Raw genomic sequence first — 23,415 nt, forward strand, 5'->3', positions numbered from 1 at the left:
GGGACTCTCGGTGGTAAAACCTTATTTAGAACTTCCCTTAGTAAAGCCTATGCACAGTTTCTAAGGCAGATATTGCTGTGGGTTTAAAAGTGTTCGCCTTTCATGATTTAAAAATAAATACCTTTTTATGAATCCCATAAAGATGGGGCTGTAAAGAACAGCTTTCATACTGTATACAGCTCCTGGTTTCGACATTGTTTTAACAGTATTTTAGATTTATGTGGAGGGACCTGCTTGGGGCTTGCATGCATATTTACCAGTGTGTCTTCTGGTCACATGGTACCAGAGATTAGGCTTCAATGCCAAAGTACCATTAATTCATAATTTGGTGTTTTTTTCAGAAAAGACACTCAAAGAGGGTCCTCCACGGGGGGAGGGGATGGTGGCTACAGCTCTGGGGGATGGTCTTACAGATGGGGGGGCTGAATGTACTGCTATGTTTTTTTTTGGAGTCTTTTCTTATAGAAAAAAAATGTCAATGTTCTCTCTTTTATACTTGCTGCAGAATGCAGTGCGTCATAATCTTAGTCTTCACAAGTGTTTTGTGCGAGTAGAGAACGTTAAAGGGGCAGTATGGACAGTGGATGAAGTAGAGTTCCAAAAACGGAGGCCACAAAAGATCAGTGGGTACGTCCGCCATGTTTGAACTTCTTAGCCCAGCTCGGATTGTGCTACCAAGTGTACCGTAGAGGCTGCTAGGCGGCGTCAGACCAAAGAACTGGTTTTCGTGTTGTCTCAGTTAAGGGAAACGAAAGAGCATTTCATCCCTCCTGTCTCGTATACCCACCAGTCCCCCTGCCCCTGCTTGCTGGTCTCTGTTACATCACATACTAGTAGCTTTTAGGCGGCGATGCATATTAACCCTCACGAGCCATTCGCTTATGCTTATTGCATTTTATTTTCTTTCTCCTGTTCCCTGTATTGGATGTCTGTTCTGCCCCCAACCCCGTCTCCTTTTGTTGCCACTCCATCTCCTTTGCTGCTGCTCCTATCCCAGGGTGCCATTCGCACCAACCTCTCACTGCATAAGTGCTTTATCAGAGTAGAGGATGAGTTTGGGTCCTTTTGGACAGTTGATGATGAAGAGTTTATACGTGGCCGCCATATTCAACGAGGCCGTCCTCGCAAATACTGCCCCGGTGAAAACTCTGACGAGCTTGGCGCACAGTAAGAGCCTTTACTTGCTTTGTTCTTTTGTTTCTGCTGTTGCTTTGGCTTTGCATGGTTGACTCATCCCATGTAGTATGACATTTCACCCCAGAGCAGTGCCACAGCTTTCTGCAACAGAGACTAAACGGTGTGATTTGTACATGTACCTTGCTCGTTTCTCTTTGGAACGCCAGTGCCTAGAACGATGCTTTAAAAAAAAAATGTCTTTGCTAATGCCAGTGATTGACTGTGTCTTGATTCAGCAGCTCACGGGGACCCTCAAAGCTAGTAATTTCCTGTGTTACTCACCATCCCTGCAAGTGAAAGGAAATGATGGTTACAGTATATATATCTGATTTTTTCATGATTTTTTCCCTATGTGAATACCAAGTAATAGTAATTATGAGTAACTGAAAAATATACCTAGCAAGCTAGGCGTGGGGTGCATGCCTGTACTGACAGCCCCCAGGAGGCCGAGGCAGGAAGACTGCACATTCCGGCGCAGCCTAAACTTTAGCGAGAGACCCTGTCTCCAAAACTGAAAAGCAAATTGTCCTAAGCACGGGGAGAAAAAGATTGATAATGTCATTTCCTTCAAAGTCTGTTGATAAATGAACCTCATTACCTACTGGAAGCCACACTTTCCCTCAGTATGTCCAGTGTAATTTTGTAGTGTTTTTATTTTAACTGGGGGCAGAGATCTTTTTCTATTAAAAAAAAAAAATACCTTGACTTCTTTTACCTAGTCAACAGCCATAACACCAAATTAGAGTGGGATATGCAGGAAAGGCAGCAGCTGAGACCCCTGCTTTCCAGAGCAGGGATAATGATGCCATTCCTCTAGCGGTCAGGATCAAGTTCAAGTAAGAGTGGAGCCTCTCAGCAGAGGCTCCCCATGCAGTCCCAGGCAGCCTGCCTCCATGTTAGGCTCTCTCCTTCCTACGGAAGTCTGCGGAAGTCTGGGCGGCAGCTAACCCTTTGCAGACTGGCCTCCGAGGGAAATACCCCTGTGTTAGAATATAAGGCAGCGTCCCCTGGGCGAACAGCCCGGTTCATCCCACGGTCTTCACCCAGACCAACCCTGAGAAACGGAGAAGCTTTAGCTTTCCCTTCAGTGCGGTGACTGGGAGGGGGGAGAATCCCAAATGTGGAAAGGCTACCAGCGAACTTGAACACAGAACATAGTGAGGCCCCCTGGGTCGATTGCATTTAACTTTGAGTTTTTATCTTTTTCTTGCACAGTAACCCTTCCCTTATTAAAAACATGCAGAGCAGCCACGCCTACTGCACACCTCTCAATGCAGCTTTACAGGTAAGATTAACGGCCATCCCCACTCCGCAGCACCGGCACAGGGCTCCCCCACTCATTTCAAAATATATTAGCCTCGCTCTAATTAGATATTAAATTTTAATTCCGTTAAACTTTTTTCTTAAGTGCACAAAGCATCGTTCTCCCCGGAGGCAAACACATCGGGCTGCTTCAGCATTAGCAGGATGCTCAGCATTTTGAATATTGTGGCAAAAAAAAATTAAAAGTTCACTTATTAATATTTATCAGCAGTATCATAATTTCCATCCTCTTATTTCAGAATTTCACTTGAGGCAAAAATACCACAAGTGTAATTACTCTAGCACAGCTATTAATGTGCTGGATGATAGGCCACCGTGTCACGTGACCTTCCATTGTTCACAGGTTTAAAGAGAAAGCGAGGCGTTATTAAAGTCCATTTCAACACCTTTCCTTTCTGTGGGAGTGGGGTCTGGGTTTGTTTCCTCTTGTGTAAGTCAACTGTTGAAACAACAGAAAGCTCAAGGAAAGCAGACGTTTCCGGGCAGTTGTTCAGGCAAACCTAGTCGTCTAGAATGTTTGTTTCCCACTGGCATGTAAATCACATATTACCTCAACGAGAGTCCTAGAAGGTGCGTGCCCTGGGCGTGAGCGACGGGAGGGAAAATCTGTGCGCCTGTCTAGCCAGTCTTAAGTTTCTTGTTCCTCACAGTTACCACATCACCAAGCTATGTCTAAAATGAGCAGAGTATCTGGTATCACTTCTTTTAAATACCTAATTCCATACCCAGATTTCCCTTAAGAGCTCAGAGGTAGCCAGGATCCTTGGAGCCATTGTTTCTATGTGGAAAAAAAAAAAAACAAAAAAACCCACCTTGACCATTCTAGAAGACAGGCCAAAATGAATCTTGCAGCATTTCCATCACATAGGCCGCAGACAAATCTCTCTTTAGCCAGGGCAGACTCCCAGCACCGTTCAGTGCGGTTACTATAGCGCCCCATAATAGGGTGTTGGATTCAGTGATGTCTCAGAAGTGTTAGGGTCCTGCAGAAACGCCCAAGTGAAGGCAGAAATAGAGAAACAAACGCCCCGAAAGGGATGCCGGTGGGAAAAGGCTTGGAACACATGGCTAAGCGGGAACTGGATGGGGGAGGAAGAGTCATTGGCAGCAGCCCGACTCACGCTACTTGCTAAACAAATATTGACTGAGCCCCTATTCTGCGTGCCCCAGACCTGTCTTCCAGCTCACCCGCAGCATCTTAAGGCTCCTCGCAGATCATGTGCCCCAGCACAGTTCAGGGCAGACGCATTGAACTGAGCGTCTTAGTAATTCCATTTATTTCCTTTTAGCCTGAACTAAATTTACTAGGAGAAACTACTTTCTGCGTTTTTTTTTTAATTACTCCGTGGTTTACGTAGTAACTTTAGAAGAGTAAATGAAAGCCTGCTTACACATGCCACTGTAAATACCATGCATTAGTAACTTATTTTCCCTGGAGTCTTGTGAAGTATGAATTTAAAGGCGGCTCTGTGTGGAATGGTATTAAAATTACAAGCACATTTTACATTCATGAGACGGAAAGGGGGGGAAAAATAAGGATCCTCATCCTTTGGATTCCCTTAACTCTGCGACTAATTTCAATTAGCGTGCTTTATCGTTACAGACGCATTCACGCTCCATCTCTGAGACCTTTGCTTTTGTGCCCACCGCACACTTGCGTGTTTCCCCTGCTCACCCAAAACTGTCCCGCCACTTTCCAGGGACCCTTTAAGGAGTGTCTCCTTTGCCCCTCCTCTTGAATTTGGATTCCCCACCAGTAGACAGCCAGTCATACAAGACAGCTTCCTGCCATGCAAATTAAATAAAGACCCCACCAGCAGGCCTTCCTTTCCATTATCACCCACTTCCATTTTCAAGGCGAGTAAAAATAACAGTGCAACAATATCTTTAAAAAAAAAATTACTAGAGCGACATAACGGCATGATATACAATTTATAAAATAGGACAGCAGAATCCACTACAGAAATAAAACATGGGGCTCGGGACAGATTGCATTATGCTCTGAAAAAGTGAAGTAACTACGGGTAACCGTAAAGCTTCATATTTATAGACTGCCTTTCCCCCGGGGAGCGCAGAGCAGTTAACGTTCCAGAAGCCGTGGTTCTTGCAGACTCGCGTGCCGTCACTTAAGAACCTTTGTGTTCCTGACAGAGGTGCCAGTTTGCTAGGAAGCCACACACTGCGCCCAGGATCATTTATGTAATTAAGTCTATTATAAACATTGTGATCCATCTGCTCCTACGAGCATCAGCGTCAGGGAGGACCTGTTAGACGGTGATGATGTATGGGTTGCTCTGGTCCTTCACTCCGCGAAGGACTGTGGAAGAGGCACAGTGGTGGGCCAGGCCCCAGGACCTTCCTGTGGCCCAGTGATTCGTGTTTTGTGTAAAGGAACAAGACTGGTTGTCTGTACTGACATCGTGCCTGAGAGTTAAGGGACCAAGACAAGGTCTTGCTATTGGGTGACTTTCATGACTGTAGCTGCTGGGCCTCTTCCCACAATCCACACGGTCCACTGTCAGTCAGAAGTGGCTTTCACCATATTACTTTGAGAATAAAAAAGAATAAACAGATACTCATCTTAACAGACTACAACTTTTTTTTCCCCATGGTTTTTACTTCTCAGTTTGGGGCTTTGGAATCCAATAAAATATCAAGGTAACAGTGGCCCCAGCTTCTTTTCCCATCCTGACCACGCAGCAGGGGAGGAGTCTAGTGAGAGCAGATCACATGATGCCTCCACTAAGAAGGCCACCCAGTTGACAGTCAAAGCAGCACTTACATGACAGGGAAATGTGACCACTGTGTGGTCTCACATAAGGCAACTGAAGATGGCAGCCCAGCCGCAGCTGGCAGTAATATTACACTGCCAACTGTTCTGCCCAGAAAGAATAGAAATGTTTCATTGCAATTATAAAAGATGCATTTAGAAAGTGCTGGGTGCGAGCAGATTATCTGGTAAACCGTAGCAGACTGGGAAATGGTCAGCACACCAGGGAAATCGTGAGACACTGCCCTCCTCCCTTTACTTTTAAAAAGGAAGCAATAATTGCACGGGAGAAAGAGGGAGACATTGGGTTTTATGCAGGGAGCAGGACTGCAGCTGACTACCAGGCAGGCTCCCTGCAGCCCAGCTCTGGTTCTGCTTTCTCTTTGTTTCTGGCTCATACCTTCTCTTTGGCGCCAGCTTTTCCAGAATAGTTAGGGCTCTCACATGGTGGGCCAACTGAAGCCACCCTGCCAGATTGTCTTGTGATCGTACTTTCTCTCATTAGGATGGGAAACCAGGCATAGTGTAGTCTGAAAGAAGACAATTTTGATAAATCTTCATCTAATTACAGCTGCCTCTTTTTCCAAGTCTGTCCTCCTGAATAATAAAATGAAAAGTCACTGGGGCACACTTCCTACCCAAGAGAAACAAATGGGGTTCCTTCAGTCCCGCGGTATTGTTTGACAACTGTCTGCATTGCAGACAGGGTGGCCATTATAGCTACATTTGGTATGATGGATAATGAACAGTAGTCTACCAGACTTTGGTTGGAGGGTAGATTTTTTTGGGGGGGGACTAGTCCTTTCCATACTTTTTTTTTTGCTGACATTTATTTGGAGTGACTTTGTCACCTTTAATATCGATACACTTGATTGTAAAGGAAATAAGATTCAGCCTTTCTTTTTGCTAGAGATTCCTCTTCACCTCCGAAGTCCTCCATGACTGGTCTGAGGGTGAAAGACTGCGGTATTACCTTCATCTGGTCATGTCAGCCTTCACTAAGCAGCTCCAAAAATTATTAAGATGGGAATGATGAGGGAGAAAAAATTGATTCCAGTTCTATAACCTCTTCCTTTCCTATGGGTGTTTATGGAAGTTCTCATAAATTTGAGCCATGTGGCCATATAATCTGATCAGATCTTGGATATCCAATAGTGGAGTCATCAAAAATGGATAAAGAAATGAAAATTCCATTATATTTCACTATGATCTGGAAATATTCAGTCCTTCCTGGAAAAAAAAAAGGCATTGGATATACACTTCATATTAGATACTTTTGTCTAAGCCATGTGACTCCACAAGGCAGGACCCAGCAGGCGACTTCACCTGTGGACTTATCGGTGCCCAGATTAGCTTATCCAAATGAAGTCCACGGCTCCCAAAGCAAAATCCTACAGCTCCTGGGAATTGTCAGCAATGATTACCGTGAACTTGAACCAAAGGCTGTTGAACACACCGCACGTTCATGACACAGAACTTTCTTGTCTTGCCTCCCCGACAATTTCATTGGCTTTCCTTTGGTTGATGCAGGCTTCCATGGCTGAGAATAGTATACCTCTGTACACTACCGCTTCCATGGGAAATCCCACTCTGGGCAACCTGGCCAGTGCCATCCGGGAGGAGCTGAACGGGGCCATGGAGCACACCAACAGCAACGAGAGTGACAGCAGTCCGGGCAGATCCCCTATGCAAGCTGTGTGAGTACTGTCCATCCATTTCTTTGTCACCTAACCCAGTCTCCCCGGTAAACGTTCAAACGAGCTCTTCACTGGCCCCTCTCTACGCCTTTTCTATCGTTTCTGATTGCTTAAGAGCCTTAGTGTCGCTTGTTAGTGCATAAAAGGACTAGTTAGCAACTCCCTCGTAAAAGCAATTGGCTTCATCCACGGTAAGTGCACACAGCAAGAAAATGAGAAGTTTCCCCCACTCCGTGCCTCAGACCGTTATTTAAGTCATACTGTGATTTTTCTCCTAAAACCAGTATACACCTCTTTGAGAAAGCTCCTGGCATGTTCAGCTTCCAGGCAAGCCGAACCGAGCGAGGGGAAAGATGCTTGTTTACTTGATTGTGCGCTAAGTTTAACCACTTGAGCTCGACACTGCAGCATTATTACCAAGCATTAATGATGGCACAAATGAAAGGCGGCGTGATTTATAGATTGCTCTTAAAATATCAAAAGGAAAATTAATAGGAGCATTACAGCAACAGACGGCGGGATAATGAGCGCACATATAACCGAATGAAGCAGTGGGCGCTGGCTCCCTGGGCTGAATGCGAATGACCCCAGGACCACACAGATCTCAGCAAGGCCACCAGGTTGGGGGCGCCCCTTTGTCCCCTTTTGGTTCCTAGGAAGGGCCTCACAACAGAAAAGAAACCCCATGATTCCGGATGCTTGGGTGCAGCGTGTCTGCCCCCCCCCCCACTACTCACGGCCGTCTCCCTCTCAGCGAGTTTCTCCAAGACCGCGGCCCACTTGAAGTGACTCAACCAGCTCAGTGTTTCCAGCGCTGTCCGCTCCAAGAATGGGCCGCTTGTCTGCACATTCCTTCTGGATTACTGACCAGCATCTTATTTTTAGGAAATCTGAGGGATGGGAACATGTGACCTTTCACAAGTAGGGACGGAATGAACTGGCATCTGGGGACAAAGGAAAAGGTGGCCACGGCCAGCATGATGGGGAAATCTGAGATTTTGCTTTCTAGCATTTGAATCCCATGCCCTGCGTGCTTCAGAAGAGAACTTTAGAGGTGGGCGTGACGGTTTTTCTAGTATGTGGGCATAGCCTCCCAGCACCAATACTCTAGCATTTTAGGAAAGCGTGTGTCTTTACCACTATTGCCACCGAATTTCATCTTTCCTAAAGCAAGCTGGCATTTCTGGCTCTTTTGTTGTCCCACCGATATTCAACATTGTTGGGACATTTTATTTCAATATTCAGGAAGTTCAGAGCAGCACTGAGTAGCATAGAAGCCACTCCAAGACTTACGCATTGAGCAAGAATACATGAAGTCACTGAGTGGAAGGCACCTGTTTTCTCACAATCTGTTCAGACTTCAAGGTGTAATTCATCTTATTATCCTATTAGTAGAACGAGCAGTAGAAAAAGAAAAGTGGTGGAGAGAAGGCTGATCATGGAGAGAGCCTGTCCGTGATGGAAGTTCATTTGCTTAACAAGATTGAACGAACAGCAGACATACCAAACACTATATTTGGCAGCAGTCACCCTACAGTGTAACAAAGCTTCAACTACGAGAGAGAGAGAGAGAGAGAGAGAGAGAGAGAGAGAGAGAGAGAGAGAGAAAGTGAGCGAGCCCCTGCACAGTGCTGTCAGATACAATGCTCACGCATCAGGGTTTACGCCATGTGCCCCGTGGTGCTCTGGGCCGACCACAGCTTTCCTGGGCTCCTATCAGTGTCGCAGCCAGTTAGTCTCCCTGACCCCATACTTCCATTAAGTGAGTTCTGTAATGACAGAGATTTCATTCTTGTCCAGTGTGCATTACCCTGCTAGGATGCAAATTGTTTTTTAACTGTTCCAGTCTATTGGAATAAATCAAGCCATAAACTTTACAAGACACTGTTAGGACACTGGCCCTGCACACAGGCAGTGTTGCAGTACAATTCTCTGCGCTTCCCTTTTCGGTGACACAAACCACAGCATTACCTTTCTCTTTTAAAAAAAAAAATGGTAGAAGGTAGTCACACAATGATGGTTGGGGGCAGTGTACTTTTATGCAGGAGCTAAAGGACCACCATACCACAGACTCTTGAACAGGGATACAATGCCTTTAAACACTAGCTGGCTATAGTTAAAATAAAAACCCATGTGTCCCCAGGAAGGCTGTACAAAAGGATTACTCAGATGTAAGGGGAACAGAGAGATGGTATTTTGCTCCAGTATTCATTGGGAGCCCTTTTGGAAATAGTAGGCCTGGTATGGGGAGGCTTAAGAGGGCCCTCCACTGTGCAGCCCTATTCTGTAGATGCGCTGTGTATACGCCCAGTGGGCGGGAAGCCTTTCACAGTCTGAATCTTACCTGGAAGGCTGAAGAATCCTTGCTGTCATACCTGGTGTTGATTTTTCAGGACATCATATAGCAGATGCAGTTGGCGGTATTTGTTGGCCATCCATTCTGTGTTAAGCACTAGGGTAGACCATGCAAACATGTCAGCATCATGACCTGTGTTTGCGGGCAATAAATACTCAGTGAATTCAGGGGAGAACAAAATAGTCTGCGGTGTTAGGAAGTCAGATTTGGGGGAGCCTTCCGTTGGTTGTTTGGGGCTGAAGCTAGAAAACGATGGTTTATAGTCATAAAGCAAGACTGTCACATCAAGATGAGCCTATATTTTCCTAGGGTTTCTGACCCTTACCTCTAAGGCTTTGTGTAATAGCCTCAGACTGCACCATGCGAACCAGAGATTAAGTACTAAGTGTGATAGCTTTTAGAAATTAAGCAGGCGAGTGTTATTCTGAAAAATAGCAGTTGAACCTCAGTAACAGCTTAAAAAATAATGGTTTTGAAAGGGCAAATTCCTGTTGCTGGACGTTAGTAAGCCCACATAGTGAGTGGTGATGGAATGATTCGTAAGTCACTGTTCTCCGTAGAGTGAAGTCGGGAGACAGAAATACGCGTCCACTATGCTTATTAATGCAGGGGGTGCAGTTCAAGGTGATTTGGACCATACTGCACACCTGTGAGACCACAAACTGTTTTTTCAAAGTAACACTTGGGACCCTGACATCGAGTCTCACTTGATAGCACCCCTCTGCAAATTAATATCCCAATAAATCAGGAGAGCCATAAAGATGTTTTGGCCTCTGCTCCAACAATTCCATTCTTAGACATTTATCCCAAGGAGGTAAATCAACAGAAGGAGAAAGATTAATGGCTAGCAGTGGTTCACTGTACTCTGTGAACAGTGGAGGGGAAGGAAGGCGGCTGCAGAATGTCCAGTGTAGAGGGAGTGGCTTATCAACAGATGGAATCGCACATAACCAGAAAAACTGTAACGGAAAAGCCAACAAAATACAAAAAAGAAAGAAAATAATTCCTGCTGTGTCTAAAATGTGTAATAATATGCTCCCCAAAAGGAAGGGAGGGGTTGGCACCAGCCATAATCCAGGCTGACTACATACAGGCAAGCGACATGGTGCCCCAAACTTGGAGTAACACTAGCTACCCTCTTTGAAATGTTTGGTTTTTCTCCTGAAGTGCATATTTTTCATTGAGGAACTCTGCAGACTAGGTTGCCAGGCCTAGGCCTTGTTTCAGACCCAAAGATGAGCCCAGCTATTCAACGTTCTAAGTAGTTGGAAACCCACATAGAGGGTATACGGTGGGACTCTGGCTTGTTGTGCAAATGGTTTGTAAGAATATGGGGTACAGTTGTTTGGAGCTATTTATCTGACTTCTAGCCCCCCAGACTCCCTCTTTGCTGTGCTAATTTTAGTGTCATTTGATTGGGAAGGATCCTGTCTTCCAGGGCAGGCCTCTGTTTTTAAATGGTTCCAGGGGCCTTTGGGGCTTGCATACAGCATCAATTCTTTCGGAAGCCAGCCATCCCCAGTACCACCTCTTATTACTAATACTTGATAATGTCCATTAGAAGTCCCTCCCCCTTGCAGCCTATTTCAAAGATGGGCACATTTTAACTTGAATGGTTCTTTTACATATCAAAAGCGCCCCCACAACAGAAAGTCATTCGTATTTGCAAAAGATCAGTTGTAAATATGATTTACGAACAGCTTTTCACAGTTGTTATCAGAGTGGTTTTGTGTGATCGTGCCAGCCCCCTTGTGATGAACCAAGCCCGAGTCCATAATGAGAAAGTTGGCAGCTCTCAAGGTAGCTAGAGTGTCCGGGTGGCGGCTACCAGCCGGGCCTCGTGTTTTGCCTTGTTTACAGCTGACAGCGTTATTATTCTGATTGGGGCTCTGCTCTGCTATCGTATTGTTGTGTCGAGCAAGCCTTTTCCTCTCCGTTTGTGTTTCCTGGCAGGGCTTTTCTTGCCTTATTGACAGTTTGTAAAAATATGCATTAATTTGGAGCTTCAAGCATGTATCATGGTGTCTCTTTGCTGTGTTTGCTTGAAGTTGATTAATGATAGACCCTCGCTCGGGGTCGTCCTCTGGAGAGTTCTTTCACAGGTTCTGCATGTTAACTAGCAGAGCAGAACACACAGCGAGCCATGATTAGCCCAGCCAGCCTCCTGTGCTCAGTGGTCCCCGCGAACCACTGCTGTATTACAGATTCCCATTTCACGTAATTATTTGTGGGGTGGCATTCATCCACCCAGGATGTCGCTACGGGGCCTGTTAGTTGGTACTCAAAAGTATGATCCTGGGACCAGCGCCATCACCTGGAATCTCTTAGAAATGCAGGTCTGAGCTCCATACTCTGCACTGTCACAAGGTCCTCTGGTAACTCGGGTGTCCGGAAAAGCAGGACAAATGATTTCTGGACAGGAGACTTTGTAAAACAAGAATGTCCAGAGTATCTCTCAGCACCAGTGGTGTTACACTGAGCAGTCCAGAAGCTCCGGGCCACGGTCCCTAGACCCTTGGAATGTAGGCAACGAAAATGAGCAACAGACATTACGTCATAGCAAGTTTCCCACCATAATTGAAAAACACGTGTGGCTAGGGTCACTCTGCCTCTACTGGATTATGTCTTTTGGTTGCCCCAACGTGGCCCATGGATGACTCTCTAAACCTGTTTCTCTCTCTCTCTCTCTCTCTCTCTCTTTCTCTCTCTTTCTCCCTCTCTCCCTCTCTCTCTCTCTGTAGGCATCCTGTACATGTCAAAGAGGAACCCCTTGACCCGGAAGAAGCTGAAGGGCCTCTGTCCTTAGTGACAACAGCCAACCACAGTCCGGATTTCGACCATGACAGAGATTACGAAGATGAAGCAGTAAATGAGGACATGGACTGAACCTCCGGGCGGGCCGACCCCCGAGACCGAAGATTGGGAAAAAAGCAAAACAAAACAAATTAAAAAAAAAAAAAAAACACGTCAAAAGTTAGCGGCGAAATCGGTCTCCACTTGTTGTACAGTCTGGAGGATTTTCGCTACATTTTGACAACTCTGAAATGTGTTAACTCTTAGTGCCATCAAGAATCCCATTTGGGAGTATTTTTGATTTTTCTACTTTTTGTTGACGAAAGGGATTTGTACTCTGTGCATTGGATGGACCTGTTTGGTACTTGGGATTTTCCTCTTTGAGTCAACATCAGTGTTGTAAATTCGATAAACGGATTCACTTTTCGCAGCAGACTTTGGACTGCAGTTTTGTCCCGCCGAGGCAGACACCGAGGACGCCCGACTGAGCTCGCGCACCTGCGCCACCGCAGACCAAGCCTTCGCTCGCCCGAATTCAAGGTTCCAGTGGACGACCTGTTTGCACAGCACTGCATGTTGATATCACTGCCTTTACTCACTTTGGGTTTTTTTTTTTTTGGTTTGTTTGTTTGTATGTTTTTGTTTTGCTTCCAGTTGGGATGGGGAAGGCCTTTGTGTGTTTATTGGGGGGAGGGGTTAAAATAATTATCCCAAACTTTTTAATGTATTGCTTTTTTTTTTTTTTTTTTTTTTTTTTTTGCTTCTTCTATACCATTTTAAGTTCTGACCTCAGGCCTCCATTTGGGCCCACGGCCTCATGGAGGCTTCACATTTTCTGTACCTTGTGATGAATGTTAATAGGTGTTTTTATTATACAAAGCTGAATGTCATTTCTCGTCTGTAGTTTTCCGGCACTCATTCCATTTTCCTATAGACATCACCACGTTTCTCTCAAGTTTAAAAAAAAAAAAACAAAAACAAAACAAAACATTCCGTTTTGGTCTTTTTTCAAAAAAAAAAAAAAATTCCAAAGGCTGCACCTTACACCTGAAGATCCTCTCACAGGGACGTGATGTCCCGCCAGAAAGAGAATGAATGACAGAAGAGAGAAACGCACGCACATACTCTAGGAACATAGCAGGTTCATTTCGCAGAAGCAGTATTGGGGGTGGGATGGGAACGTTTGAGATTTTCCTTTGATTTTCATAGTGCCCGCCATTGTGAGTAACTGCCACCTCGTTCTCTCAGGAAACACAGCCAAGAGAGACACTGAAAAGAGTAAACAATCCTTAATAATTAGACTGGCGTGATGGCCGTGGAAGGCTCTCTCCCCCCTGTAATCCAGTGGCCAGGACCGCAGACTCTGTGTTGTCCTTTCCAGCATGGCTTGCTTTGTTTGCAAAATGACCAAAAAGCCAGCTTCTCTAACTAACTTCCCTCAAGACGGCAACAGTACGGCTGAGTTTGTACATCAGTTAAGACCCGCTTGGTGGCTTTCCTCCGTTTTAATGCAAATGAGACTTCATGTTGAACTTGTTCTGGGAGTTTAGGAAGACTGAGCTCAGCGGGTGCTGATGTGTCCCTTTCCAGCGTGCAAAGTCAGAACTGCAGTTCTGTGTGCACAGACTTAGCCATTGACACCGGTAGACAGACGGAGGCTCCTGGGACCAGGGCCCACAGAAGGCCATAGCTCTAGGTCAGTGTACCCCTCAGCCCTCCAGACCCCTCACACTCCCATCTGCACCCACTTCCCTGGCACTCATTTATCTAGGGCTATAGCTTTTGTTTGGGTTTAGTTTGAGAGCCTTTTGGAGCTTAATTTATATACTTTGTACCTTTTATTTCTAAAATTACCAAAGATATTACGCAAAGGTAAATTATTTTCTTTTATGCTTTATATGATGAAGCCAAATATCCTCTTATTGTTGATCAAAGGAGGCAAAAGGATTCAGAGGCAAATGATGAGGTCCAGGCTATTTGCCAACCTGAGGGAAATAACTACCCCTCCAACAGAGGTCATTTAGCAGACTAAGTAGGCAATGGAACCAAAGTTTTTTTTTTACTTTTTTTCTATTTTTTTTTTTTCTTTTCTGTACCTGTACAGAGACCAAAACTAACTCCTGTAAGGAGAAAATCTGGGGCTACTGCAGAGAAAAAGCAGACAGGAAAACAGTATTATAGCTCCTACGGAAAGAATGGGGTACCATCTCAAAGAAATGAATGTATGATGCTGAAAATTAGCGTATAAATCAAGGAGACACTTAGGATGAATTCAGAGGGAATAGAAAAGTGTCTGACTGCACTAGGCCACTTCTAGAATAAAGAGATTTTTTTTTTTTAGAACATTCGTATGCCACTTTTGTTAAGGGCTGTGCTGTGATCACTGCTTTAATTTTGTTTTATCTGGGCATATATCTTCTAGTTCCTTTCTGCGCTTTGCTGTTGTTTCTCCTTTTTCAGATTATGACTTGCTCAGCATTCTTTCACTTACACACACACGCACACACACACACACCAAAAGGTGACATTCCCATCCACTCATACGCTCAGAATAGAACGTCTTTGGCAATTACTTCTGAAGCTTTGCTCTGCCTTCAGTAGAGGGGGCGGTCTGTGCTTACTCATGCCCCCCCACCCCACCCCCCGCTTTTCCAGGCAGCTTCACGATGGTGCAGGCGGTAGCCAGGCAGGGTCCTGGGAGGGGGGCCTGGGCTTCGAACCTGAGTGGTTGCTGGTTAGATATTCCGAAGAGGATAAAAATGGGGTAGATTAGTTCATTCTCAGCATGTGTAGCTAGACACGAGTAACGCCGACAGCATGAGAAGCGCTAGTGCGCATACCTCAGTTCAAACCTTTAGGGAATGATTAAAAAAATTAAAAATATACATTTCACTCAGTTGCACTTAGTCGTATGTCTTGCATGCTTAGTCTAAAGACTGTAGCAGAAAAAAAAAAGAAAAAAGAAAAATTAGATTTTACACGTCTTCGCAGGTGTCACAGCCTCGCCGAAGAACCAACTGAAAAAAAAAAGTTCTCAGGCTTTACAGCAAGCAATCTTCACTCTGATTTTTACAGTTCCGATTCTGTCCCTTGGGGGGGATTACAGTCGCTTCTTTAGAATGGGGTTGATTCGGTTGTACATATATCCCAATGTGTCTGTGTGAATCTTTGTCTTTTGTGGGGGAGGGCCGAGGGCAGCTCTTTTTTTTTTTAATTATTTTATTTTTTAGGTATTGTTCCTAAAAAGGAATAAATGCAAACACCTGTTTGTCAAAACATCTTTGCTTTTTGTGCAACTGCATTTTATTAATGATGCTTTAGAAAAGAAGACAGCCACAGTATCTTTGGGGGAAAACAGTCTACTGTATGGAATGGATTTGCAGTCAAGGCTGCACGTGTATTTTCCTTCTTTGCCCTTGATTTACGAACATGGATGACGTGTTGACATGTGGGAGGAAAGGAGAAATTCCAGAACCCTTTTTTTGTTTTTACTTTTCAATTGTAACATAGTTGACATAATTTGTTTCCTATTCTCATTAATTGAAACATTTTGTACAGGTTTGTGGGGTGGGGTATGTATGAGTGTATGTGTGTGTAAGTGCGCGCACGCGTGTTAATCTGTTTTTGATACATTCCTGTTCCTCGTGTTTATCCTGCCACTGCCTTCTTGACTATCTTAAACAGGTTCCTACGTTTGAAAAGAGAAAAAAAAAAGTTGGTTTTTTTTTAAAAAAAAAAATGTTCTCTCCTGCTGCAGTCAATATTTTTGCATGATGAAATTCCAGGGTCACACTTTCAAAGTTTTATCAGTAAAGTAGTGATTAATAATGGGAAGTGTTGAAAATATTGAACTTTTTCTATAAAACAGAATTTTACAAGGTCCCAAGGTGTAAAGACAATTTGTTACTTTTTCTTTCTTTTTTAGTAAAAATTAAACAAGTGTGAGGGAGGTTGGCCCATGTGTCAGACACACAGTCAGGATGAGGACCCACCCTTGCTCCTAGGGTCTATCCACGTGAAAAGGCTTAGGCTGCCATATTGGGCCATCAGGACTTACATACATGGTGACCTCACTGCCGATACCCTCCCCACATCATAATACAGTTGACTTGATATTCCCAGCATCCCGTCGGCTGTAATAGAGCAAGCCTTGGTTTAAAAGATAAACAAAACAATAGATAAACCAAAATGTAACGTAATCATTAACTCTTACTTTTGAATTTCACACAAATTCAAATTGAAGTTTCCTCTTTCCCACATTCTAGCTGAGCTCTCTTGTCTCCAAAGGCATACAGCAGACTCTACTTATGACCTTGAATCTTTTGGGTCCCTTTCAGTCAATGTCACCCCCTCCTGACAGTCTGGAAGTGTTTTGCAACTCGGTTTCTCTTTCTTATGCTGAGAAGCAAACGGACAATTGTAACGGCGTCTCGCGGGTCCACTGTAACTCGCTGCAGTCCCTGCCACCCAGGAGCCTGGGTGGAGATGGTGCGGTCTGGGTTGTGAGCGTGGTGCTCTCTGTTTATGTGCTGCCACTAACAAGGATTGTTTTGTTTTGTTTTGTTTTGATAAGTCATAAAAGAATCTCATTCCTTGACATCAACTGTAATTCCATCATTCCATGTCTGTGGATGCAGACAATAAAAAAAAAAAATGTTGTGTAGTCAGTAGTAATTACTGACAGGAGAGCATTCTCAAATGCAATAAAAATGCTGGTTGTTCACACTGGTAGACAAAGTTGCCACAGCCTAAGTTCTTTTCCCCCCACTTCTGACCCGCTGAAGCCCCGGGCTGTCTGTCTCTTAGCAGCAGCTGCTCCATGCCCAATTCACAGCCTGGCGAGCAGGCTGAGGGAAGCTCTTCGCAGAAAGGTTCCAAGGAAAGGTGGCGGGGCTGGCTCCGTCAGAGGGGACATGCGGTCTTCTTCACCAAATTTGATAAAGGAAAACAACAACAAAAAAGATACAAAATGTTTATTACCTAGCACGAAGAACCAAACTAAAATTTCAGAGGAAAGCAATTTCATGAATAATTCATTAACATTTTCACATCTGCAAGATCAGTCATCCAAATAAAATGCTAACGTCAAAACCACGCAGCATCTACAATATTCTCATCAAGAAAGCTTTTGCGTATAATGATAAATGCTTAGATTAGAACAAATGATATTATAAAAATACTCTATCAAAAGCGTGCTGGGTTGGAAGACAGCAGAACCGGATGGAGAAGCCCAGGTCCCAGGGAAACACCTGTGGAGATTATTTAATTCTGTCCCTCTAGAGACATGTGCTTCCTCTCTCTAGCTGAATTCTATCACACACATATAGTCTAAGGACTAATAATGACTGTAACCTTGTCTTTAACACAAACCTCGCTGGTATTATCCTGAAGGAAGCTCTCCAGAGCTACACGTGGTAGTACATTTCTTTAATCCCAGCCTGTGGGTGGCAGAGACAGGCTGGTCTCTGTGAGTTCAAGGACAGCCTGGTCTGCATAGTAAGTTTTAGGACAGCCAAGGCTACATAGGCTCTGTCTCAAAACATCAACCAAAAAAAAAAAAAAAAAAAAAAAAAAAACAAACCAGACCACAGCATCATAAGAACCATTGCATCTGTATCTGTATAACTCCAAGAACATCAGTAAAGCTTTGAGCTGACTAGTGTGACCTTGCAGAGAGGCCTTTCCCAGCACAATGTGCCTGCCTGTTTGGAGACAGATTAGCAGGGCCTTGCCTGCATTGTTTATGAATCTACATTTTATACTTTCTAAAACAGTATGATTTTGTTTAGGGTGGTTTTTTGTTTGGTTTTTTGTTTGTTTTGTCCGTTATTTTGTTTACATTTTGAGACAGGGCTTCAGGATGTAGTCCTTGAAATTCCCCTAAGAAAATCAGGCAACCTGCTTTAAATGTACAGCAATCCTCCTGCCTCGGCTCTCAAATGTTTCAATTAATTAACGTTTCAATCTCTGCCTCCATGCCTGGCTCCTTTCTGTTTCATGTTAAACAAGTAGATATTGTTAGCAAGACATGAAACAGGATCCTCCTCTCATTGATCGCGAGTCTGAAAGCTCTCTAGTCTGATAATTAGCAAGACATTTGAACCTTTAATTCTCACCTGGCTACTAAGAATATAATATCAGGTTTAGCTGAAATCCCCATAATTGTTAGGCTTAAATCCAGATGCTGCTCACAGACTATGCCGTGAGTTAGCTGTGCACACGCATTCCTACTAAAACACCCCGACTCCTGTGCAAGTACAGCCGTGTGAGGTGGGGCTTCAGCTGGCCGATGCACACCATGGTTTAAATTGCCTCTCAGGATTCATTCCGTCGTAGCAATGCTCTTAAATTCATTTCAAACTTGCCCCTCACATAGAGCAGCTGACCCCAAATGCAGCTTCTCCGGTTAAACAGGAACCTTCTCTGTAAAGACCACAAGCTCCGTGTAAATTAACACGGGGAGCTCTGGCATAACCTCTCTCAGCAAAATGGCTAGACAATACAATTAGCCTTTGTACTAGGCTGTCTTCTTCAGGGATGCACGTACCTATGTGTAGACAAGGTATCACAAGTTAGCTTCTCATTGTCGTTGAATCAGAAGACAGTTTCCCTTACTCAAATTAAAAGGGGCTCAGATCTTCACTTAAGGCACTCGTTAGACTGATGAATAGTTTAAGACAGAACTCATAGCAGAAGGGAATTAAATGCAAAAATGCTGGTATAACTGTGGAATAATGTGTGGATTAGAAAAACCATCACTCAGCTGGGCACTGGTGGTGGTGCACACCTTTAATCCCAGCACCCAGGAGGCAGAGGCAGGTGGATCTCTGTCAATTTGAGGCCAGCCTGGTCTACAGAGTGAGTTCCAGGACAGCCAAGGCTACTCAAAGAAACCCTGTCTCAAAACACAAAACAAAACAAAATAATACGCTGTAGCACTTATATTGTTTTTTTTAAACACCATACATACACATACGTTATAGTCCTATACCATTTTATATCCACTTTGATTAGTAAAACCATATTTAGTATCAAATACCAATGCTTAATATCAAATATAAACATGTTCATTTATACATCGGACACGCTCAACGGTCACCTCTGCTCCCCAGCCTCAAACCAAGATGGCAGGTTGGGAAAAGGACAAGCTGTGTGAGTTATAATGTTAATTGAAGGTAACCGGCCTTTCAAGGATTAATCTCGGCTAAGGCGATGATCATTATTTACCAGCCCATGACATTTTTATCACTCATCATTTTAGCACGTTTCCATTGAAAATGCTAAAATGGTTCGTCATAAGGCAGATAACTACTTGAGCTATAAAAATGACCACCACAAGTGGCGGGACTCGAACATTAAATTATCCTGTAATTAATATAGACAGTTAAACTGCCTACCACCAACAGCAATTTAGGTAACCGCATTTGATCAGCTATAAATTGTAACTACATTAAAATTCCAGAAATATTAGCAATATGGATTATTTGATGGAAGTCTGCGCTGATCAACTCTCTCGCTCTCGCTCTCGCTCTCTCGCTCTCTCTTTCCTCTCTCTGCCGAAGCCCAGGTCAGGTTGACTACAAATCCATGGGCGAAGATCAGGCCAGAGCACTTTTAATCTCGTGAAACAAGCAATTACAAATAGTTGTATCGATTTGTTAAAAAGCTTTAGGTGACATAAATTGTTTCCTGTTTAGCTTATTGCTCTGATACATAAATGTCACCAAGTCCAATATTAATTAGGGCCCCAGAAAAACACGAGGTGGCCATCATGGGTTCTGTTCTAGAATTCGTCACTCCTTTTGTGAGCCTTTTTGGTCGCTTCTCACCCACTCATTCCTCATTAGTGACAGGCCGAGGAAAGGAAAACGATTTTGTTCTATGAAGATTTTTTTTTTAAATGCCCACTCACTTTCTTATTCCAAATGGAACTGCAGAATTTTGGACTTGCGTTATTGCAAATTGATACACAATACCACATTTCAAAAATATCTTCTAAATAGAATAATATTTAGAAGGGATGTCAGCCCCCAGCAGGCTAACACATCTAACGCTTCTCAGTGTATGGCACTGTATGTGTTTCTTTGGGGTTATATTTCTACACTTAAAATGCAATTTTAAATGGCTTGCACACGCTATTGACTTAACATAAATCAAATATATCATATATACTTTCTTTATGTTGGCATGCCACTTAGAAAAATATGTGAGATTCAGGGGAAAGGGGGGGTGAAGAGAGAAAATTTATTAAATATAAGTTTTTACTGTAATAGAATATTAATCTAAGCCAATGCTCATTTGCCATTAAACTGATCCTTTTTTAAAAAAAATACACATGCTTCTTATTATTTTGCACTCAAGCAAAAATTCCACATCCAAAGACTTTCCATCTAGCTGGGAATGTCTCTGGCAGGGAGCATGTCAAAAAATCTTGACCTACAGAAAGACAGCAGACAATGTCCACGCTGAGTAACCCACGGGGCAGAGAAAGCAAATGTGACTGATTACCCAATACCAGATAAGTGGCGGCCAACAGCACGGACGAGGGAGAAGGGCCTTCCCCAAAACCTTCCTTCTTGCTTTTCTAGTAGCACATAGTTGAAAATGTTTGATTTGCAACATAAAAGATTCATTAATTACCACTTGAATATTTAAAGCTATTTTACAGTCTAACAGAGATAGATAAAGCAGTGAATTAAAACCTCTAATAAAATTGTAAAAATATTTCAGTAAGTTTACCCATGTTATGATTTAGGGAGAGGTTCAAGCATTCTTACAGAATAAAGTCTTTACAGATTTCAAGTGTGTGTTTGAAGGAAGGAGCTCAGTGCTCTAAAATAATTTGTTTCTCATTTGCGAATGTTTACTAATAATTTATTTTTGATTCAAGCTTGCTACCTTAGGATACCCTAGACAGAAAAATACCTACCGAGTCGTTGGAAGGAGGTGTTGTGTGTGTGTGCCTAATCCGGGAATTCATCATCTTTCAGGGGCACTTTTAGAAGCTAAAACCACGGAACCCTGAGGATGTGGCAGAGCAGCCCCTGCGCCCCACCCCGATCTGTGTGACTTGTTTACCTTGGGAACTTGAGAGAATTTCTTTGGTTCCTGTGACTCTCACAGGAGACTGTACCAGCCACAGTCCCAGCACAGCCTTGACCATAAGGTATACTGTGGTGTGACAAGATCCTTTATCTCTTTTGTCCTCCACTTTTGTCCCATTATATTGTTCTCAAAATCTAATAACATCCCCTCTGTGGGGTGTTTTTTTTTAAATGGGATCTGCAGCAGAGAGAGTTTGTGGGCGACTCTGTATCTCCCCAATATTAAGACTGCCTTAGTATACTCCTGCTACAACATGGCCTGTGTGTAACAGGCCACTAACCTGCATGTGTCCACCCATACAGCCATCACATACCTACCCAGTCAGTTGTAAGCATTTGTTAGCATGCTTAAACCCTGCACTGGAGATCAGCGGGGGAGTAAGACAGATAAAATCCTGAGGTCAAGGACCCTCATGGAAGTGAATTCTGGAACATTAGGTTGTATGGCAGTGTGTGAAGTACTAGTGAGATACAAGGTTTCAGAACACAGGAAGACCACTTAACTCCACTGGGGAGGCCTTCCAGAAGACACACTGTTTAATTAAAAGCTCAAAGAATGTCTAATCCTAGGCCAGATGACATGAAAGAAGGGAGAGTCCAAATCAAAGGGAATTCAGTGGCCTGAAGTGTGAGAGGAAAAGAACCCACAGGGCAGGAATCAGCAAGAACTGAGACAGAAAGACCCGGAATAAAGTCACCATTGGAGTGAGCAAGCACTCACTCATTGTCTGTAGTGCACTGGACAAGCTAGCTCTGTGGATTCCTCCGGAGGTGTGAATGGAGGCGCGGCCAGGTCACCATCCCTGACCTCATGCTCTACAGCAGCGGTTCTTGCCCTTCCTAGCACTGCAACCCCTTACTTCAGTTCCTCATGTTGTGGTGACCCCCACCACCACCACCATAAAATTGTTAGCGTTGCCACTTCCTGACTGTAATTTTGCTACTGTTATGAATCATAATGTAAATTTTCCAGCGGTCTTAGGCAACCCCTGTGAAAAGGTCATTCGACTTTCCAAAGGGGTCACCGCCCCCAGGTTGAGAACCACTGCCCTCCACTCTTGCTTCTTGGCCACACTGGCCTTCCTGCTCAAACTGGGCTGACTGTTCTGCATCGAGGCTCAGGTGTCTTTGCAGATAGTGCCATCTTCCTCTGGCTCATCCATCCTTCACTGCCACTCTCGCCAGGTCACATCACAGCCATGTGACGACCATACAGTACTGCTGGTACCCTAACTGCCCACTCTGCTTCCTTCCCTCTTTCCCCTCCCCTCCCGCTCTTTCTATTAGACTCATGACCTCTCCATGCTATATAGACATTGCTTGCTCTGTTATGGAATATGTCCAAGGGCATAGACCTAGCCTGCATGGTCCACTCCAGGATGACCAGAGACGATTGCTTAAGAAGTGAGCCAATGCAACAAGGCCAGGAAAGACAGAGGTCCGTTTGAACTCCTGCAGTCAGACATCACAGTTTGCCCACACAGCCCATCCTCCTATAATCAATGGCCATCAACACTGAGCCTCTTTCTTGACCTTCTTGTACTGCACCTGCAAGGTGGAAATAATCACCAGTATGAGACAGATGAGATTTCAGGAGCTTCCTAATGATACAGCCAAGGCTGTGTGGCGAAGAATGTGGAAACATGGTATTCACCTCCTTGGCTCATTCTAGACCCGCCAATGAGTCTACCCCGCAAAAAGCCTCCGCACCAAGTGATAGTTTCATGCATAACTACCATAACTATTAATACATGATAAAGAATATGTGAATGTGATTCCTACAAGCTAGTTGTGCCCACTCTTGAACACAGTGTCAGGAGAGATGTGACTGGGTGAGAAACAGAACTGTTTTTGAGATTCTGTGTATGGGAAAGTCACTTGGTACTGTGATGTCTGTGCCTTGCAGTGTGTTTGCTCCTGACTGGAATGGTGAACAAGCCCACACCTCTGAGAATCTAATGAGGGCCACAGAAAGTTGTTCCCATATGAGCAAGCATTTGTGCCCAGAATCGCACAGTGAGATAGCATCTTTTTGTGTCATTCATTTACCAAATAAGTGTTTCTGGTTGGAGAGTGAAGAAGATGAAGTGTAAGAGAGGGTCACGAACCTAGGTACTGACAAATGGAACTCAGTCCCTTGGACTTTGGATGACTCCATAACTTTTGGCAGGTTATTTATACTCCTTTAGGTCTCAA

At 44.0% G+C, this 23,415-nt stretch overlaps 1 protein-coding gene across 11 annotated transcripts in view; it reads left to right on the forward strand.

Moving 5' to 3' along the window:
- The window catches only part of Foxp1 (forkhead box P1), a 608,309-nt gene extending 591,457 nt beyond the window's left edge, over window positions 1–16,852 (forward strand). For 10 of the 11 annotated variants that reach the window (XM_087904462.1, XM_087904468.1, XM_087904467.1 and 7 more), the window contains 4 exons: window positions 506–627; window positions 2,392–2,461; window positions 6,800–6,966; window positions 12,064–16,852. In XM_087904462.1, coding sequence (XP_087760588.1) covers window positions 506–627; window positions 2,392–2,461; window positions 6,800–6,966; window positions 12,064–12,208 — 504 coding nt within the window. In that variant the 3' untranslated portion in view covers window positions 12,209–16,852. Of the gene's footprint in view, window positions 1–505; window positions 628–997; window positions 1,168–2,391; window positions 2,462–6,799; window positions 6,967–12,063 lie in introns of all 11 variants that reach the window. The other variant, XM_087904472.1, reaches the window with a different exon arrangement.
- Window positions 16,853–23,415: the final 6,563 nt, after the last annotated feature.

The sequence above is a fragment of the Myodes glareolus genome, chromosome 3 (assembly GCF_982192425.1).
Source record: "Myodes glareolus chromosome 3, mMyoGla1.1, whole genome shotgun sequence".
In the NCBI taxonomy this organism is placed as follows: Eukaryota; Metazoa; Chordata; class Mammalia; order Rodentia; family Cricetidae; genus Myodes; species Myodes glareolus.